Consider the following 21219-nt stretch of genomic DNA (forward strand, 5'->3'; position numbering starts at 1 on the left):
ATTAATGAAAATCAAGTTAAAGCTGAAGCTCAATTAGTCGGTTGACAGGAAAGCAAAGGAACGAAATAGAACGGTATTAAATAGTGTGTCACCTTTCAAGGTAAATGGTCTTGCTGAGATCCAGTGTGATACGTTTTTATTCATTTCATATTTAGCTCCAATTCACAGATTTCTTCTTGACCTTAAGGTATGTGTGTGTCACCGTTTTTCATCACATTAAGGTTTCACTGAGCAAACTATTAATTAAAATGAATTATTAAATAGAATTATTCTTTAATGACTTTGAAAATAATAATTATTACATAACCTAAAATCATAAACCCCACACACGATAGCTTTAGGAGGTGGAAAGAAAGCGAAAAAGCGTTCTGACCTATGGAGCAGTCGGCACCTGTCCAGTTCGCCTCGCAGATGCAGGTTCCCGAGTCGGTGTTGAAGGTGCCGTGACTGGAGCACTGCTCTGGACAAGTGCTCTTCAGGATCTCACAACTGATCCCTCCCCAGCCTGGGTTACAGTGGCACTCGCCATGATGACAGGCTCCGTGACCAGAGCACGTCGGGTCCACACAGTCCACTGAGGACACACAGCAAGTGTGACAGCAATGTCAGTTTACCACTTTTAGATTGGATATAACCCTACTTATTTATCCTGGCCACTTTGAGTCTGCTACCAGCCAAAAATCATTTTAGAGTGGAAATACTTGAGTGCAAGATGATGGCTGGTGAGGCGCAGCTGAAATTTTTTGCAGGGTTTGGTGGTGGCCAGTAGTAATTTTCCACCCTATGTTCAACCAGCTCCTCTACGGTATATTATAGGGTGCTTCCAACATACTGGCAGCATAATTATGCTCCATTACAGGCGATAGGAAAAGCAGCACAATTAGTGTCTAGACAGATACAATCAATTACTATTAACAATTTGCAGACCAACTTGCTGATCTAGGTTAATAATTGGCAATTATGACCAACATAATCAACCCATTACTAACAAGGGATAATTTCCTGCAACGTTTTTCTGATTGCGCCGTGCATTTCTATATCTACTCGGACGCTGATAATGATTATTTGCCAATTTGTCAAACTGGAGCCCTTACTTGGAGCTACAAAAGCAGCTTCCTCCCATAAATGTTTCCTTCCCATATTGTTTCACTTCAAAGAAAACCACAGTATATTCATTAAAGAACTTAATAGCATTTTACATGTAAGGTCAAAAGCTCCTGTAAGCTGTAAATCTGAGCTTATAATTGCTTTTTGTCTGCGTGGAGATCAATAAAGTTGAATGCACTGAAGTACTGAAGTGAACGGGGGAGGTGAAAGAGCTTGACAAGAGAGAAGAAGGAGCACTTCCTTAGTAAGCAGAGGAACAGATGCCATTGACTGATTGATTTTAACAAGTGTCTTCATCTGTGGAGCCTTCCAATAGGTGACTGCATCAATAGACTCTGCTCAATCTGTTCCAGCTTGTACCCTGATGTGTTCGAAACACTAAGAGGGAGTTAATTCATACAACCCGTATCAATAACGACATCCAAAGCATTATCTGCTTGGTGGAGTCGAAAACACCAATTGTTTCACCAATGGACTGTGTCGATTCCCCCCGAGCTTCACACAGGAATATGTTGCATCTTGCTGCTTTGAATCCGGAGGGATGAATTCTTATTTTCAGGTTACCTTGTTCACAGTTGGTTCCTTTGTGTCCTGTGTTGCACGCACAGTTTCCAGCAACACAGAGCCCATGTCCCCCGCACTGAGGATCAATACACTGGGACGCAGGAACGTCACACTCGGTGCCTTTCCAGCCGCTGTAGCACTGACAGCGCCCCCTGGTGTACTGGCCGTTACCGCTGCACAACACTGGACAGGCGGCTGAAGAAAGACATCAGGTACATTTTTATCATTCTGTATTGTTTTTTGTTTTTCATCTAATGTAGATGGGAAAAACATCAGAAATACTGTAGATTTTCAGTTACATGAGAAATCTGATACCCTTTTTTGTCTATAATTTAAAAGTAAAGCAAGCAAGCCCGCAGGCTTAGCTTGCCAAAAAAACAGCCAAGAGAATGAAAACTTCCTCGAGTCTTTAGAGTGGTTGGTAGGCAAATTATGTTCCCAGATACAACTTCGTATTCACGTATCGATTGTGCACTTGTTTTAAACTGAACTTGTAGTTAAAAATGTATATATTTCTCCATCCAGTCTCTTCCTCTTACAGCTGTTTGCACTTTAGACAGTGGGGGGAAGCTGGAGTACCTGGAGAGCACTATCCACACAGAAAGCAGGTGGTGGAATTGAACTCAGGACCTTCTGTCCGTAACTATATATCACTTTTTTTTTTTTTTTAAGCAAATTGATCTGGGAAGCAGGAACATCTGCATGGTTCCAAATGGAAAGTCATGAAGATGCTGGAGTTAGTTGTCAATAATGTGAAACTGCAACAATTAAGTGCAAGTACAGTTATAGCCTGTGATGACCAAAAGCCAGAACACAAATCGTATCAAGAATCAGAACAGGAAGCACCTCAGTCTTACAGGAGCAGGTCACAGATAGCTAGATAGATAGACCTACACACAGAAAAGGCCTGTACAATACATAAGCAAATATTATATTTGAGCTGTTCTTTCTGGTGGACAAGCAATGCATGAATATATCCACTGGAGTCTCTTTAAACTGTCTAAACAGCAAATTCTGCATTTCTAGTTTGAGACTGCTGGAAACCTACCAACTGACAAACATACCATTATAAAAACAAAAGTGTATTTACTTCAGTTATATTATGGCAATCCAATTTTCTAAAGCACACATATATATAGTTGTCTTTGTTTGTTTTTAATTTAGCTGAACTGACCCTTTAAGATGAATAAAGACGCTGAGCAATTACCTCTGGAACAATATGGTCCTATGAATCCTGGGAAACAGTGACACGATCCTGCCATACACTCCCCGTTCCCATAGCAGTTGTGTGTGCACTCTGTCACCGATTCTGTGGGTACAGCAGCATGTAATTCCAACAATTAATAACTCATCAGATTGTCACATTACAACAAATCTAAATTTCCTCTTTAATACAACATTTGACAACTGTAAAAATGTGTGAAATACTGCAAACCAGCCAAGCCAGCAATTTTTCTTTTATCCCCCCTGCATTAATTTAGAATTTCTAAGCATCTCTTATCTGCAGTGCTTGTATCAGTCATGGCATACATTTACAGCTATTTGTCCATGTCTGAATAAGGTCTAAGCCTCCATAACACTATTCTGCAGACCAATTGTTCCCATGTAAGCCATGTTAAGTAAAAGCCACAAAGGCATTTCAAATTACAACAAATGTATTTCCTTGACACAATTTCCTTTTTCTTATTTCCTCTAACGCTTCACCACCACCCCAAACCCTTGAATGACTGATCATGCCCACACAAGCAATGCAATCTCCTGAGTGTTTACAACTCAAATCCTCTCCGAGTTGAAGTTAATCTGACATATCCTACAGACAGATCTTGTGTTCATTCAACAGACCATCGCTCATAAAAGGCACCCCCAAAAGACTGGGACCCTCATTTTGATCTGCGTTAAGGGGGCAAACTTTTTTGTTATTACTCTAGCTTGTATTGGATGTTCATTGAGCTAGCGTCGGACCCAGGCAATTTTGACCTCACACGTCAATACCTTTATATTTGTAGGGCCAGATCAATGGAACCCCCGAAGGAAATAGAAAAAAGAAAAAAACGTTAACTCAACCTCAGTGTTTTTCCTACCGCAAAACCCACAAGGAAATTTCACAGACTTCAGAACACTGAAGAGGTTGTTAGGAGGGAAGGATCAATGCTGTGTATGGTCTTGCATTATAGTGTTGAGCACAATAATCCACTACCCTCCAACGGAAGCCCAGATCTGCCTCCTTGCTTTCTCAAAGTTTAAAAAGCTCAGCATGTTTGTGTGGCAGCCAGATTTTCCAAATATCTAAGTGTTTGTTCATGCAGGCACAGCTAAATTAAAGTCTTCTGAACATGTTATTACGCACTATTTCAACTGCACTCATTCTCATAGCAGATGTGTGTCCTCATACCTTGGATGATGGTGTTATAGGACACGGTCTCCACGTTCCGTCCGTCATTATAAAACGCAAAGTGCCACACTCCTGAGTCCAGGTACTGGATGAATCCAGCTTGGTGGACGGCAACTGGGTCTGAGCGGGCCCTTGTGTCCGGTTCACTCAGAGCCCGATGCTCTTTGGCGATAAGCCGACTGCCGTCCAGTAGCTCGACAAAGTCATACTGCAAAACAAAAGCCAGAACAGATTCCAGCAGATGCAAAAGATGGACCTTTAATGTCAGCCTAATTAAATCAGACAGTAAAGGAGAGAGAGAGAGTTTTCAAAAAGTTTTGATCTTTTTAAATATTGAATGCTTTGCATGCACAGTCTGACAGGGACTCAAAGTTAGTTGTAAAGCAAGACAGCCATAACAGGTTCGTGTACACAGCAAATATTCAGAGTATAATAAATGTTGATTTTTCAGTGAAAGCTATTTGGAGTTGATAGATGTGGTTTGGAGAGGTGTTTGAATACTGATAGAGCTGATATGGCTCTAGGGCAAATGCTCAGAAATGTTCCAAAAATATATTGTTACGTCGGGTGGGAGTGAATTTACAGACAGGCTGGCAATGTGTTTATTACAATCTGCTAAATTAACATTGATAATGTAATAATGGTGATAGTAAAAATTCTCATTTATTCAGTTCAGGAGCACCTGTCCAGAATATAAATAAATACCATGTTTCTCAATCACGTCTATACACATTTTACACAGTTTCTTCAAATTTAAGTCAGTAGACTCGATTGGCAGGCAGTGAAAACCGACATCATTGATGATAATGGTCCTGCTAATTTTCTTTTGATATCTGTAGATTGCTAAGAAATAACCATATGGATTCCAAGATTATTCCCATGAAATAACCATCCACTGTACTGAATGCAAATCAGCATTGGATATCATAAACAGTAGAATGTAGATGCAAATCATTAAAAGAATCAGTCTAATCAATGATTCGTTTTGCAATGCTTGTGCACTGTCAAGTTTGGTATCATTTGGATGAGTGATTAGTTTGATTAAAATATTTGTTACACAGTACTTTACTGTGAGATGTCTAAAGAACCAACGCTGACTGCAAGAGATTATAATATGAACATTTATGACCACATATAATTTGATTTGACGTAGCTTTTTCTTGCAAGGTGAGTCTGTGTTTGATTATTTAGCAAGTGCATTAATTGGCATTAATCTCATTTTATGTTCTTGTGCTGTGTTTAGTAACTTTTTTCCTTCCCTTTTTTAACATGATACATGTATCTGTTAGCTTTCACAACAGCAGACTGCCCGAACAGCCATTTAGGAAAAATGTGTACATTTTAGGGACAGAAAATGCCCTGGGCTCTCCCTGAACAGGCACTGTGCTAGTGAATGAGAACAAATGCAACTTAAAGACACGGTGACCTCAGGCGTTTTCTTTTTTATTGTTATATGTGAGGAATTTAGCAGCATATCGATATATTAGCTCCAAACAAACACTGATTTAAAGGGTAAACAAGGAGTAACGAGTTATTCCTGCCAATGAGTAAATTGGTACATCTGGTCTCACTGCACCTGCTCGACACCTGAGCCTCATTTTGACTGAAGCTGCAAGGTACACAGAGCTCTGCAGCAGAAAACAGTGTAACACAAAAATCCTCAAACATGCTACAGGCTGCAGAGGAGTACATCTGATGAAGACAGCAGATCCCCTGGCTAACGCAGTTGTTAGCGACACAGATGCACTGAGCCTATAGTGAAAGGCTCAGGCTGGAACAGAGTCTGTGGATTTCTTAGGAGTGGGATGCATACAGATTGGCACAGTAGCTGTTTTTAAAGAGCTCCAATTCAAATCCAGCGATGAGGCTGTTTGCAGAGGGCTTTGATGAACTGTTTAAGCCATTGATTTCTGACTGACACCACAGCTGAAGCACTTTTAAAGGGAAAATTCAGACACATACGTTTATAAAATTTGACCACAAATGTTCCGTTTATTTCAGCTGGAAGTCAACACTTCATCATTTGATTTCAGTAATAACTGAATTTACAAATAATTTTAACATTCTTTTGTAATCCACATTAAGGGCGATAAAAAAAGACACTTATAATCGAGGACCTATGGAATATTCTGTCTCACGGAAACACAACAAATGTCCAAATGGATTAAGAATGGGGACAAAAGGTGAATTAAAACAGGATTTAGTGCTCAGGAATGTGACAAACTCAAAGGCCCAGGCGACCTTTTAGTTGACTTGCAAACGACTGAGAAGAGAGCATTAAGCGAGGGGCAGGAAGAGTCAATGCTGTGATTTAAAGCGTTCTGAGCAGAGCAGGGGGGCAGGGTAGGGATATTAACCTGGCGGAAGTTGACTTCTTTGTGTTGTTGACTTGAGGGAGAAGTAATAAAACAGTTCATCCCAGAAACCCTAAACTCCCCGGCCAAGTGCATACATCTCGACTAGCTTGTGTGAAAGGCCCCCTCCCCAACTCATCTCAATCCAACAATACGGGTGAGTAACAGTCAAGAGACCAAGCGTGAAGAGACTGCTGGATGCCCCATGGACAGAGGAGGAATGCTCAGAGGCGGTGAATGCCTTTAGATTGAGTGGACAAGCCGTAGTCGTACAACAGAGTACAAATTGCTAAGAAGAAAAAAAGAAAAAAGGAAAGTTTGTTCCTCCCAACTTCTGGTTTGTATCAGCACAGAGAGACACTCAATAGCAGATGGAGGAACTCTATATTTGAGAAAGGTGGAAAGGCTGTTGCACTTAAATGCAGTCTTGTCTTCCAAGCTGTGAATACGACGAACAGTCAATATCTCTCATTGGGGTCTTTCATGCTCAGTTAAGTAAATGCATTGATTTGTGCCCCCAGTACCTGAATAGAATGTAATTTGGAACAATGGACACAGTGCCCACCATTGACAAGCTTGAGTGTCAGTGCAACAATTGCTCGAGACATAAAAGTAGTGTCTTGTTAATTAGTACCCTTTGGTCTTTGATTTCGTTGGGCTACCTTTTTTTCACCTTGAAAGTGCAATCCAGCTCACCTATTGTCACTTGCATTGGACTCTCTTCCATCAAGAGTGGCCCTAACTGTCTTCACTTGAGTGAAGCCCATCTTTACTAAGAGAGAATGTCGAGAAGGTGAAGCTAAGAGCTTTTGCTGTCAAGTGTGGTGGAAAATAGCCATTGTCTGAGTGCTTCCATCACCATCACTAGACACTGGACATTCAGATACCCAGAAATGCCATTCAAGTGACACATCAGACATTTTGGAAACACTTCAATTTGCAAATGGCAGCCATTTAGTGGAAGTGAAAGCTGTGCATGCCCACACACATGGGCAAATCAAACCTGAGAGCAGAAAATTGAACTACACCGAGTTCTAATTTGCAAAAGCCCCCATATTCATATAGAAGTAAAGCAAAGGAAAAAAAAACAACCCTTATGTAATCTGAATTTAATCTGTCAGTTTCACCCACATCTTCTTTAGGACACAGTGAAATGGCTTCCACAGATAATAGAAAATGCAATCAAATTTCTAAATCCTGCCACCACAACTCTCTTCAGTAGATATAAGCAAAAAAGGCTTGTTCGTAGTGATAAACTCACAGATAATTACTGTAATTATTCTTAAGAAAAGTGTTCGGTGAGAGATTTCAGTAGCTCGTAAAACTTTACGGTTTTTGGTTCAGTGTCACCGTTTGCCTTTTTTCCAGACACAGCAGGCACCCATTAGTGAAAAGCCTCTATTAACCAATGCACACAACCTGATAATGGAGCACTGAGCAGCTAAAAAGCCTTTACAAGGTGATTAATATGTCAGTACTGTGTTGTGCCCTAAAGGTGCAAATAAATAAATGATAAAAGGTTAAAAAAATAAATCTTTACATCCTTAATTGGATGTACAATAATTTTTGTTGATGCAAAACATTAAACATACAGGGTATTATATGTGCAAACAAACTGAGAACAACAGAAAAAGGCAGTGCAAAAGGAAGGATTTCCAGAAACGTCAGGATATCTTCACTGTTTTGACTTTATGTTCATATCCACCATTGAAGGACGTTAAATGTAATTAAATCTGTTGAGAGTTGAACAGAGCAGCAAGGGTGAGACCAGATATTGGGGTCCTAAATCTAGTTACACTAGTGACAAAGAAAGAACCATCCAAGTTATCCCCAGTAAGCACATTCTCTAGCAATATGCTTTCACCGCTTATCAATCGGACTTTTCAAATATAAGACGATGTGTTTTGGTTTTCTTGACTCAGTTTCACACTATCCTAATTTTAAAGAAGTTACATCAAAGCCTTTACCTGAGTGTGAGATGGTGCAAGGCCCTTTCGTCCATAGACTCCAATCAGTGCATTTTTCTGTACTGAAATGTTGAACTTAAGAAAGCCTGGTTCCTCCATGTTTATTTGAGAGTGCCAGAACACACCCGGTGGAATGCTCTGACCCACTCGCTTCCCTATGTCCACCTGCCCAGTATCGATGGAGTTGTTTTCCGGATGAAGCACGCTAGTCCTTCCTATAAGAGAGAAACAAACCCGAAACCATAGAGTTAAGGTGATATTGACTGAACACAACCATCCAAAAGTTTTAGAAGAACTCCAAAAATAAGTATGAATTCCAGCAAATAAATCATACAAAAACTAGTAACTACACTACCCAAAGAATGAATATATAAATAAATAAATGAATAAAAGCAGACATATTGAAGGATTAAGAAAAAGGATTAACAGCTTTCTCACAACAATGGAAATAAGTACTGAAAGTTAATGCAAACAGTTCCCTCAACTTTTAATGATCGCTCACACAGCCTTCGTCTCTGTGCAAAGCCCGTATCAGAACCGACTTTGTTACTACACCTTCTGATTATTACACTCTACTGCAGGAACTAGTACAGCATAATGCTATCAAAATGGTGGAAAAAAGGAAGACCGACTGGTTGGTCATCCTAGAGCACGATAATGAGCCAAAATATCAGAAGAAGAAAAGTGGACAATGATGGAAGGGCAGCAGAGTCCCCATATTTAAACCCCATTGAGCTGGTTTGGCATTGGCTGGACACACTGAGAAGTAGGGGTGGGTTTTTATAATCGATTCATCGATTAAAATCGATTCTGGCTTGGATAACGTAAAATCGATTCATTAAAATCCTGAATCGATTTTTTAATATAAATTTATTTTGTCCGAAATGCCAGAATCTCTGGTGACATCTCACAAAATTTCAAGAACCACCAAACAGTAAATGAGAGCAGGTACAGGGATTCTGCACATAGACTTAAACACACAGCGCGACCCGCGGATCAGAATCAGTTAGATGTCGCCTTTCTCACAGTCGGGGCTGAAAGCCGACAGCTCGCTGATTCTGATCTGTCGGCGGGTCCGCGCTTTGTGTTCACGCCCTTTATGCGCTGATTCTAAAGCTGTTAGTTTGATCTCTCTCCAAACAATATTGACCGAACCAGCAGCTAAAGAAGATCCAAACGCTTCACATAAACATCGTCATGAATTCACTCTTTTACTGTTTCGCTTCCATTGCGATGCGCAGCTCTCTCTCTCTCCCTCCCCCCCCCACCCTCTCTCTCTCGAACAGTTTCGCTTTCTTCATTATTCGCTTGCTTGTTACGCACAAGTCTACCGCTGTTTACAGGCTGTCGGCCGCTGTTTTTTTCCCTTTTACATTCTTCCGAAAAGAAAACCTCATTTCTGCTGTTCAATACTGAACAAATTTAAACTTTTTAATATTATTCAAAATGCAAAATGCTTAGCCGTGTGTCTAATAAAACCGCTGTAACGTCAGAGGTAATGTTCATTAATTAATGGTTTTCTTTCGTTTTTGATGTACTGCAGAATATTTTTATAAAATCCCAGGCCAGGAAAATCACCTTCATGTTTTTCTGTGTTTTATCTTCAGCTACTTTGACACAAAGGCATCTGCTGTGATGCTCACACCTTGGATAAAGTCTTGCGAGTGTCAGCTTCCTTTTTATAGATACAAAAATATGTAAATGTTCTGATCTGAATTATACTTCTGACTGTCAAAATTTCCCAGATTTAAATCGAATCGAATCGAATTAAATCGAATCGTGGATCGAATCGATTTGGGACCTTGTGAATCGGAATTGAATCGATTCTAGAAATCAGTGAGGATACCCAGCCCTACTGAGAAGTTACATTGTGCAAGTTCCAACAACAACTGGAAAAAACACATTTTTTTTAAACCATTTGACCAACAGTGCAAATAAGTCATCGCAGAATCTTGCTATCCTCTCATTTTTCATATATCTTTTGCTTTGCAGCATTGAATTGTTTTATTCATGCACAGGGGCATAATAGTCATATCTTTTCCAAATGAATTGTGACTGAGCAAGGGAGTATTAAAAGTAATGGTTCCCTGTAGTCCATGATGCACTGCTCAACAACAAAATGACCAGATATAATTGCCCTTTTATAAGACTAAGAGGCCAAGTCTTCCATTTTTACTTTGGTCCCGGTGACTCATAGACTAAGCCTTCATATCAGATAAGGTCTAAATGGAATCTGTCACATATACTGAGCACTACCTTGCCAGACCAATAACAGCAAATCAAAACAATTTGGAGAACGATGTCTTTAAACTGTGCCCTCCGAGTGGCAAAGATGGAGAAATGGTGGGTTTAAATATAACTCATACTCAATTAAAAAACTGTAGCTTGCGAGGTGCTATTATAAGAATGCATTTTATTGTTAAGAAGAAAAAGCTGTAAAGCATTTTTAAACCCCTACCATCTAAGGCTCTGCTGAGGAAGGAATGCAGCTGGATGATACACTTGCATACCTTTACTGCTTCTTCTGTTCTTACGCATTATAGAGTGTGGACATAGATATACTGTAGCTGTGGCTATATCTGTTTGTGGCAGACCCCAGTTATTTGCATGCCTCAGTGTTGTGCGTGTAATGAGGCCATTGCCTGTCACTTTAGCTTCAGTCAAAGTGAAGACTGGAAGCCAAGTTTACCTCCAGGGAGAATAATAGCTGACTATTGATTGCCTTTAAACAGTCCAAAACCTGTCTCATGCTATCTTAATTAGCAGTACTTATGAGGATTTAAATCTAGTTGAGTTTAAACAACTGAGCTTTTGCCTGGCCTACTCAACTCAATTATTGTTTTCATGGCTATGCATTCTAAATAATGTGTGCGCTTAGAGATTAATTTGGTGGCTTTTGCTGTAAAGGTGAGCTGCAATGGCCCGCCTGCTTGTTGATGAATACACAATGGTCCGAGATTATGATTAGAGAGTAGAAAGCTGTCTGGAATCAGTTAATTAATATTCAGAAGGTGAAAGATCTCAATAAATTTGAAAGTCTGGGCATTGAGCTGAATGTGGAAGCCAAATGTTTTGCAGCCGGAATTTGTCTTTATTGCTATTTAGACCTTTGCTTGATTTAATTCATTTGTGTGTCGTTAAAACTCACTCTGCTTTTTGTTCTGACATTAAATTTCAAATGCATCAACTAAAGAAACCCTTGATTTTAGATGAAAGTTTTTCATTCATTGGCCAATAACTAATCAACACCTCCCCTTTCCTTTAAACTGTTTAGTATTCAGAATATTTAAAACCCACACAATATATTTTATGTACAATCCAAACTAAAATCCAGTGAAGCCAACAAAAGAATAAATAATATTAATATTGTGCATTACATGTCATTCTTATTTCCTCACCATCAGCAGAGAGAGCTGTCCCTACACTCGACTGAGTGGGCCCTGTTTTCCCAACTCCTCCATTTTCAAAAGCCGGCTGGTTGTCCAACTCTTGGAGCTGCCAATTGAGGCCGAAAAGGTGCATTGCTGTGAAATACACAAAAAAAAAAATAACTGCGTGGGCTTGTAGAAATAACCAAATAGTAGCACAGAAACAATCAAGCCACTTAAACACAAAAGACCAGTGGGAGTGCACAATAGTTGAATCCGATGCAGGGTGAAAACAACAACAGTTTAACTTCCAATATTTCAGTTTAAATTTTGTTTTCAGTGATTACGCTGCCATGGGTGGTTTTTATGTAAACACAGCACCGATACAGGCCAGACAGAGTCATTTCAATCAATAGTTAGCAACCCCGTTGCTGTGGCATGTTTCCTTGGGGAGCGCGGTTCATTAATGCTCCAAAGTGCCTGGACACAAACCGTTACTGTATTTAAGAAAGCAGCAGGCAGGATTTCTATTTTGGCGAAAAGCTTCCACTTCAGACAAGCACACAAGATACACTGGAAAAGTCGTAACTTCTCCAACACTAATACAAAGCAGGAAGGACACAGATGCAGCTTTATGTGTTAGAAGAAGATGGAGGAAGAGAGAGACACACAGAGAGTTTGATGAAAGTGTAAGACCATGTATTGAGACAGACACTCACAGCAGGAGAGGGAAGTGAGAGGGTAAGATGCTGCAACACTCTAGTTCTCTTACATAACTAAACTGTGACTGGCTTTCATTCAGACAACCAGCTTTATTGTCGCAGTATTGGGTGCAATCAAACTGTTCTTCTTGTTGTTTTGGGAAACTGAGGTACTTCTGTGAGCACAGCGAGAGGGCCAATCTCCTTCAAAGTCACCAGCCAGGAAACATGCTGAGGAAGCATCTTGATTTCCGACCATTTGATCTGCGGGAGGAACTTTTCTCCAACACCCATCGCTTGCTGGGAAGATGGATGTCGACTGCAGCAAATAACTTGAGAGGTGGATGTGGGGCCAGAGAGACTATCAAATGTGAAGGAGACCAAGAAGAGACGGAAAACTGTATGTGCAATGTATTAATAGATACTTTGTTAAGAAATCAATTGAGTGTGTGTGTTTTTTAAAGGCTACTGTTGGAAATGCTTGGCATCAATTGAGTCACACAGGACTCGTCCTTGGTAGATCGTATGAACAGGTGCACTGGTGGCTTGAATTTCAGTGAAATAATGGGGATAGCACTGAGTGATAATGTTTACCAGCACATTCAGGTAACACCATGCTGAGTGTCAGAATCTTTTTTTCTTGCAGGTGCTGCTGAAACAAATCAGCAGCATCACCTGTAGAAATGGTTTCTGACTGGTTCATCAATAATTTTGACAAGTCTGACTTTTCACAGGGAGCACCTCCCGATGTGAAATCCTGTACGATCTGAGCACACCTGTTCTTTTTTTCATTCTTTCTTTTTTCTCTACCGATTCCCACATATAATATTTCAACTTTTTCTGAATATTTGGCAGTGTTAGAATCCTAGTAAGTCTCAGTTCAAATATAACAATCAGATAGGATGTACGTAACATATTTTGAACACCCTACAACAGTCTTATGTATCCTCAAAGTTAAATACAAACACAGTATAGTCTTCCATGGTCATATTTTCAGTTTTTAGGACAACATATTGGTGGCTTTTACTGAGGAGAATCCAAAAGAAACACGGTCTGTTAAGCTGGGCCCCAAATTGCAAGGCTCAGCTGGGGACACGGTGCATTAACCTAAAATGAAAAACCCTCCGCCTAGAAAAAAAGAGAAAAAGGAAACAAATATTGTGGGACATAAGCTTAGAAAAATGATTAGCTGCATCAAAAATAAAGCAGGTAAAATAAAAGTTTGCATAACTTTTAATATTTTTTCTAAAGCTGTATTTGCAAGAAGAAAAAAATAAGAAATCTTACTCTGGTAGAAGATTGTTTGCTTCATCAAACGAGACACTGAATGGCATGTGTGCACTAACAAATACAGTGTAGATACAGTCCCTATTAAACTACCAGTTACAAATTTTTGGGTACACAATCCATTACAATTTCTAAACCTTGTTTATTTATTTTGCATTATGGACCAACAGTGGCTGATTAAAAAAATGTTAGAAATGGTTGATTTGAAAATAAAAAGGATCAGCATAATGAAACATTAGCAATAGTGTCCAATTAATAGCCGTGGAATTCAAAGTCCTTCAGGGATCCTGAATATATGCAGCAAATTCGATTGCATGTGGTTCACTCAGAACCACAAATACAAACACTCGTAAGTCTGCCAAAGCCATTAATCCTGTGAGGATGATTCATTTCTCTTTCAAATTTCAAGACAATCCATTCAGTAGTTTGGGGCAAAGTGGTGACCCTACAGAGTAACTGACATGCCACAAACAAAAATCCCACTTACCGAAAAAACAACAAATAAGCAAATCTTTATACAAATCTCTCCCTCTGTAAAAAAAACTGTGTGACTCAGTTGGCTCCTAATTGTAGATGCAGAGTCTATCTGCTCTGCAATCCTGTGTCCAGAATCACCAGCCATCCACCAGAAAGGAAACTGTGTGTGGCGGTATGCACTTGTGTGTCCGAGGCACCACAGAATCACAGAGAGCCCTTCCCTCGTTTCTGCTCTTAGCGCACTGGGGCCTGAATCCCTACTTACCTCATCAACAAATTGCTTTGAGGTGAATAGCCCTCAATTTATGAATTTGCATAAGTTATTCCTGCAGCCTAGGTCCATTCAATTAATATTTATGGAACCATGAGAAATTCTCTTCCTGAGAAAGAAGCTGGAAAAGCTAGCCTTTAATCGCTGATGTCAAAATTTGGCCTGTGGAACATCTACATGGACGATGAATAAGAGGCTGAATTTGTGAGTTGGCAACACGTTTGTTTGAGCTCTGATATACACATCCAATACTCCCCTGGCTACTCTCAGAGCAAATTCCCACACCTTGTTCACACGATTCTTGTTAGTGTTGTTACTAGACAAACAGAGTGCCAAATGAAATATGTTTCTGATTTATAGGTAAATAAATAAAATAGGCAAACTACTGTTTTACAGGATTCACAAAGCAGTCAGAACAGGTGAAGCTTTTCTAATACCTAATATCCCCAAAAATCTTTAGTGAGTTTACCTGAGAGAAAGAGAGCTTATCTGGAGTGACAGAATCCCGGCAACAACTTGTAACTCAACAGCCTCAAAATTATTGAGTTACAGCTGTTTGATGGTTGAACCTGCTTCATACCATCTTTCTAGAAATCTCCCCAGGGGATTCTGTGAAATAAGCTCTACAGCTTAGAGTACACCTAAGATGTTCCTGTTCTCTGGTATAGTGTCTCCATCACACTCAAATGGCTTAACAATTTTCTCCACCACAACATCAACCAACACAAGGTTTGCTTTTTTGGTCCAGTAGCAATTTAAGAAAGCTCAGTGTCTTGGGAAGTTTCTGCACTTGATTGGCACATCAAGTTTCTCCAACACAGTACTCAGCTTTTTGCATGGGTGGAGGAACCTGCCCTGGTAGATTTTATAGCCTTGTTAAAACCAAAGGTTCCTGCTATGTGTATATTGTTGTGATAGCCAGCACCTTAATGAGGCAACCTTTGAGTAAATAAAATGAATAGTGCAAAATTGATTATTTTTTCTTTTTTTGTGGCACAATGTTTCAGTGAATGACTTTCATCCCAAATGAGAAATCTATAAGATGCACTTTCACGGGGCAAAAAGGTCCACAAAACAGTGGATGGTTTGTTTTTAGACATTATTAATATATTTTCTACAGTTTTCTGACATTGAAACACAAATGCAAAATAAGGGAAGTCTTTTATCTTCATTTACTTTCAACAGTATAATCAGTGAGGACATGCTTTGTTTATGCAGTTGAGTTTTAAGTCCATTCCTAAAATCCACACGGTTTTCTCCCTCTGCATTCAATCAGAGCATTAAACCTGTACTCGGTCCTGATTGGCCTCCCTATATCTGAACAATCGCTGAAATTCTTCCAATCAGGCCAGTTTGCAGAGCTGGAACACGAAAGCTTCACCTCAGCAGGTTTGCCTCATTTGAATTGCAGGAGCTGCTGTTGTCGGTCAGCCAGGGTCTGATTTTTGTTACTGTTCTGCTGGTGAGGATTTAAGTCTTCAAATGTATTCAATAAAAAAAAAATAACCCAAACAATTTATCTAAACTATACTTGTTTCCAAAAAAATCATTGCTAATAAAATCTTAACCTCGGTTTCAGAACAAAAAAGACATTGAATAATATGGTGCAGGAAACACGGTCTATTTCACATGCTGCAGATGAAGGTGTGCTTGCATTTGTCTTTGAGCTCGTCTTTGTACCAATGGGACTGTGTGAACTGACAGCGGAAAAGTATTAAAGTATGAGTGCACATTGTCGCTATTTGAGTCATTGCACCTGGCAGGTAAATTGGCGGTGGATGAAAGAGAGAGGAAGTGGTGGAAACACTCTGAGACACCTGAGGCAAGTGGCAGAGGGCTGCATCTGTTTAACTCACGCTCCCTCGCATGCGTGCACACCTCGCTCGCTCGCATTTCTGCACCGAGCGAGATGAGGCGCACACTCTGGAGTCGGGCCAAAAATACAATTACCAAGCATTCGACAGGTCTACAATTAAACGAGTTGGTGATTGTTGGGATGAAAATGTTGTAAATGAATCCAATCTGCTAGAACTGTTAGTAACAACAGCTGAACAAATGGCAGTTTCTGCACATTCTTCCTGAGTAAACTCTGCAGATCTGTTATGAGCACAAGCTTAAAACAGACAAACAAAAATAGCAACTGATTCCTTTCCACGGAGGAGCAAAGGTAAAATATTTATGTAGACATTCATTTTAATTTTATGATACAAGATCACGAACCACAACCAAGTAACTAAACAGTTAAGTCAATAAAGGGATTATGAATATTGATATTGATATAGCACATTTATGACCTCTCCTCCTAGAGCACTTCCCTCTCTATTTAGCAATAAAACACTAGTTATAGGATCTTCCCAACATCGCCATATTTCTCCTTATACAACTGTGTCACATTTCCCCTGCCTCCAAGCTGGATGAATACTTATATATCCGCTCTGGGAGAAAGGCACAGTGTAAAGATTAAGGGCTTGGATGACAAGGGAGGGCAGGAGGAGAGATGAATCTGTAACGGCTTTATTGCTGTGGTCAAGATTATAAAGGTTAGCTAGAAGTCAGCTCTGACACGCTGTAAAAAATAAATAAATAAAAAAAGCAACAACATCAACAACAGAGCATTCAAAAGCCTTCTTGAAGGAAATATTGCCCAAAGGAGGGTTAAAAGATGAGCATTAGTTTATCTTCCTGACCGAGATAAAAGCATTTCCTGTTTGACAGTATAAACGAGTTTTAGTTGTAGTGCAACAAAGGCTTTGTGGACCAAGGTTACATTTCAAGAGTTTAGAACTGCTTCCTTTGTTAAAAGAGTTTAGCTCCCAAACTTGTTCCATTCTGACGTTGCCATCTGTGCCATTTGAACCTCCCTCCATGCCTGCGTTTTAACAGAAACCCCCAAAGATATGAAAGGCCTGTCGGCCTGTGAGATGGGGATCAGAAGCATGAGGGTGATGCACACCCCCCTGTCAAAGGGAAACAAGTATGAATGTCTTGCTGGAAAGTGTACTGATGGCATGTCTGCATATCTGACTGAGAGCTTAGTCAGATACTGAATCATATCGCGACGTCTGCAATTGCTGCAAAAAGGAGAAGGCAGTGAAATAGCAATATTCCTGGCAGAGATCAAACTTCATTGAGATTAAGAGGCATGCCATCTCCATTCACACTAGCCAGCTTGCCTCTCATTTGTTCCATTTGACCAAATGGCTTGTCTGAAGGTTGTCAAATGTCAATGAAGATGACAGAGTCATATTTTTTCTCCTTACAATAGAAAGACATACATTGCTCTTGGCACAAAAACAATTGCTTTTCATGTAATCAGGTGACATGCAATGTCAGGCAATAACAAAAACTATGCAGTGGCAATATTTTTAACCAAAGCTTGGGGTAAACTTCATTTTGTCTGGCTAGATGGTTGGTTAATTTTAAATTTACAAATATGAGAACAGTTGGCATCTAACAGTGTAAATATGTGCACGATAAACAATATATGGTTCCAAAAAAATATTGTCAGTGGATGCTAGGATTTTCAGGCTGAATCTGCTCTTAATTGCTATTTCAGAGAATCAAGGGGGAAATCTTGTTTTTAGACCTCAGTGAAGATGTTCAGCCAAGAGTAGTGGGTAATATGAGCAATTTAAAGATTACATTTTCACCTGCTGAACTCTTTCCAAACGGATCAGCAGCAAAACATTGTGAGTACTCGAGTGTGTGGAGGATACGTTTGGAAGAGAAGCGAATTTAAAAAGCTGCTATAGCAGAAGTATTGAACTGATAAGACGTGCAGATTTTATAGGGAACATACATTGTGAAATTAAGACGAGGTGTGTCTATGATTGTGACATAAAGAAACACTTAAACTGGGTTCAGGTGTTCAGGCATCAGAACTAAATTCCTTGAAACCAATACCATGTGGCTCTTTTAGCTTTTAAAATTTCAATTAGTTTTAAATAAGGTTCCTGAAAATGAGACCAAAAGCTGTGATACAAATGTCCACGATCTCCTGCCCCGGTTCCATATTCCTATTTTTGTCTTCCCACCTGACCCAACCTGTGCCGCTGCTGTGTGGATGTTTGTAAAGAGCTATCATTACATTACTAATTGAGACATAATAGGGCACTGAAAAGATGCTGTCAAAATTCAGACATTAAACACAGACAACAAAATAGTTCAATTTAAAGGTCTGTCTGTGAAGAGACAGGAGCAGAGTTTAGTTATATTCTGTTTAACACATATTTTAAGAAGCATGCATTTAAATTGTAAAATAGATTTGGTAAGGTACATATGTAATAATCCCTTACTAAAATTTTAATTAGCCACATAGTCATGATGCATTTTTAAAGCTAAGGCTGAACTGGAAAAATATAAGAATCGTGATCAAGGCATCATGTCTGGGGTTAAAATTGTATATTTCCCTTCATTCTTTCTTCTTTTATACTCTTTATTCTCAACCTAAACAGCAATATATAACTTTTGTTGAAAAAAGGTACATTCTTGACAAAAAAAACCCTAACAAACCAAAAAAAAAGAAGCTAATTAAGTTGTGAACAGAGCTGTGCATTTGGAGATTAATCATGAAAAACTGTTTCTGATTTTACATTGCAATTTATGTTTATCTTAGCCTTACCTATGCAGTAGCAGAGAATGATGGACAGAACCACAGCTATGCCTACAGCAATCAGGGCGGTGCATTTCCAGGAGCAATGTTTAGGGGACTTCTTAAACTTGAAAGCCCCCCTGGACAGGCTGTTTCTGGGCAAAGGACGCGCAGGTGTGGAGTAAACAGTCCCCGTTGCCATGGTGTACCCAGGGGCTGCTGCGCCAAAGAAAGGTGTCGTCCCTGTGCCCGTTTTAAAAAGAAAGTGCCTGTAGAAAAACAAAAACAAAAAAAAGCATTATTAAGTCAGTGGTTCTACCTTACACAGTTATCATGTGGTTATCTTTGACAAAATGGCCCCAGATTGCTACTGGTTTTGTGTCCAGTGTGCCTCCAATAGTCATATACAGTTCCAAAATTAAACTTACATAGTTAAACGCATAAAGATTCAATATACCCAGCAATGCTACAACTCCCCATGGCTCACACCACAGGAGGAACTGGGTTATAATCTACTATCCTGTATAATCCTGACATTGGAAAAGGTGAACAAGAAGTACCTCATAAAAACAATCATCTCCCACTTGCCCTTTTACAACTGGGCCTTTGCTAATAGCCCATTATACCTGGGGTAATTAAGAGGGTTTAATCAAATGCACTACGGAGTGATCGTCCTATTAACTTTTAAACCCCACGTGAAAAGCTCTTAAGTAAATGAATTAAGCCTTGTTGCCACTCTTGCCACTACTTAGAGATTAATACCTAAATGCCTTCAGGCTTATGTGGACAGCCAGGGAAATTGGACAGATTGACCATGCATTGAAAATGTTCTTCCAATCCTCAACTGTATAATCTTATTGCAATGCCCGTTTTTTGTTAAAATAAAGAAGAATACAGTCAGAAAATTGATAACATGTTTTTTTCACACCAGTATTGTAAACTCTAGATGTAAGGCACCCCAAGTAGTTTAGCACTCCAGAAAATACTTAACAGCTTCATTTATGAGTTTTCTCTTTATGAACACTTGACTCACTCATACATGAATGAGTCACCCACACCTGTAACACACAAAATTACACCTGAAAATAGCCATATTGTACCACCTAATATCAACTGGAACTCGGCCATCTTGTGCTTAAGTGCTGTAAGATTATGAGAAAAAAACAAACTGCATAAAAGGTGAGGACAACACTAAAACAATACATTAAATACAAACATCTAAACTGATATAGTAATAAAATGCAGGCTCCCAGGCAAACGACGACTTACATAAGACAAAAAAAAAGTTAGTTAAATACCACTTTGAACAAATGTGCTAAATTAGTCAAATTTCACAGACCAAGGGCAAGAGAATGCACCGATTTGCTTTCTTATTCTCACATTCTGCTAAAAGTCCTACACAATGTTTTCCACAAGTCGTGTTTAATGTGTTATGTAGATTCTCCTGGAGGAGTTGGTTGCCACGGTAACCACTAATTTAAACACACCAGTAAACCGATAAACCCGTGTTTGCTCATCAATTATTTGTGCAGCATCTGTGAAGTCTCAAATGTAAGTTTTGTAAAGGCTGTTTTAATCCTGACTGTGATTCTGTACTAAAGAGCTTGAGAATGGCTAATTGAGCGAAAAATCTGAAGTCGAGCAGTTAAAGACTGAAAATCCATGTCGTAACACTTACTAATAATAATCAGACTTTGGCTGATTATATAATATGAACACATGACTACATAGTTCAGGGAAGCTCTGAATGCCCCTAAAAATTATTCTTTCATCTTTTGCTGCATTCTTCTTTTTCCAGACTGAATATTAGTCTCTAAGTAAAGTTGATTAGTGGCGTACAGATTTTACACATGTGACAGGAGGACACATCATCATCACCACAATGCAGTTCTTGTATTTCAGCGGTGCCGCTGATATTTCAGGTTTCTTGTTTCTCCTGTGAGCATATCTCTGAGGTAAAACCTCCACTGATCAATTCTTGACTAAAAGAACAAATGTCAGATTTGTATCGTCTGGCTCCTCAATGCTTCAATTGATACGTGCCATTGTGATCAGACAGGGATTCCATTTAAAGGTTATGAGGTTTCACTGTTGGAATGACAATGCACCTGCAACCAAGAGAAGTTCAGACCACTCAGTC

The 21219-nt window shown here is 39.5% G+C and overlaps 1 protein-coding gene across 7 annotated transcripts in view; it reads right to left on the minus strand.

The window, feature by feature from the left end:
- LOC309720886 (teneurin-3) overlaps positions 1-21219 on the minus strand; it is a 133354-nt gene that overhangs the window by 47989 nt on the left and 64146 nt on the right. For all 7 annotated transcript variants that reach the window (XM_082558102.1, XM_082558101.1, XM_082558106.1 and 4 more), the window contains exons 6-12: positions 19110-19348; positions 11783-11908; positions 8385-8599; positions 4064-4271; positions 2879-2980; positions 1672-1866; positions 374-574 (exon numbers count right to left, since the gene is read on the minus strand). In XM_082558102.1, coding sequence (XP_082414228.1) covers positions 374-574; positions 1672-1866; positions 2879-2980; positions 4064-4271; positions 8385-8599; positions 11783-11908; positions 19110-19348 — 1286 coding nt within the window. The remainder of the gene's footprint in view (positions 1-373; positions 575-1671; positions 1867-2878; positions 2981-4063; positions 4272-8384; positions 8600-11782; positions 11909-19109; positions 19349-21219) is intronic.

The sequence above is a fragment of the Aulonocara stuartgranti genome (genome assembly GCF_965226115.1).
Source record: "Aulonocara stuartgranti genome assembly, chromosome: 2".
Taxonomy (NCBI): domain Eukaryota; kingdom Metazoa; phylum Chordata; class Actinopteri; order Cichliformes; family Cichlidae; genus Aulonocara; species Aulonocara stuartgranti.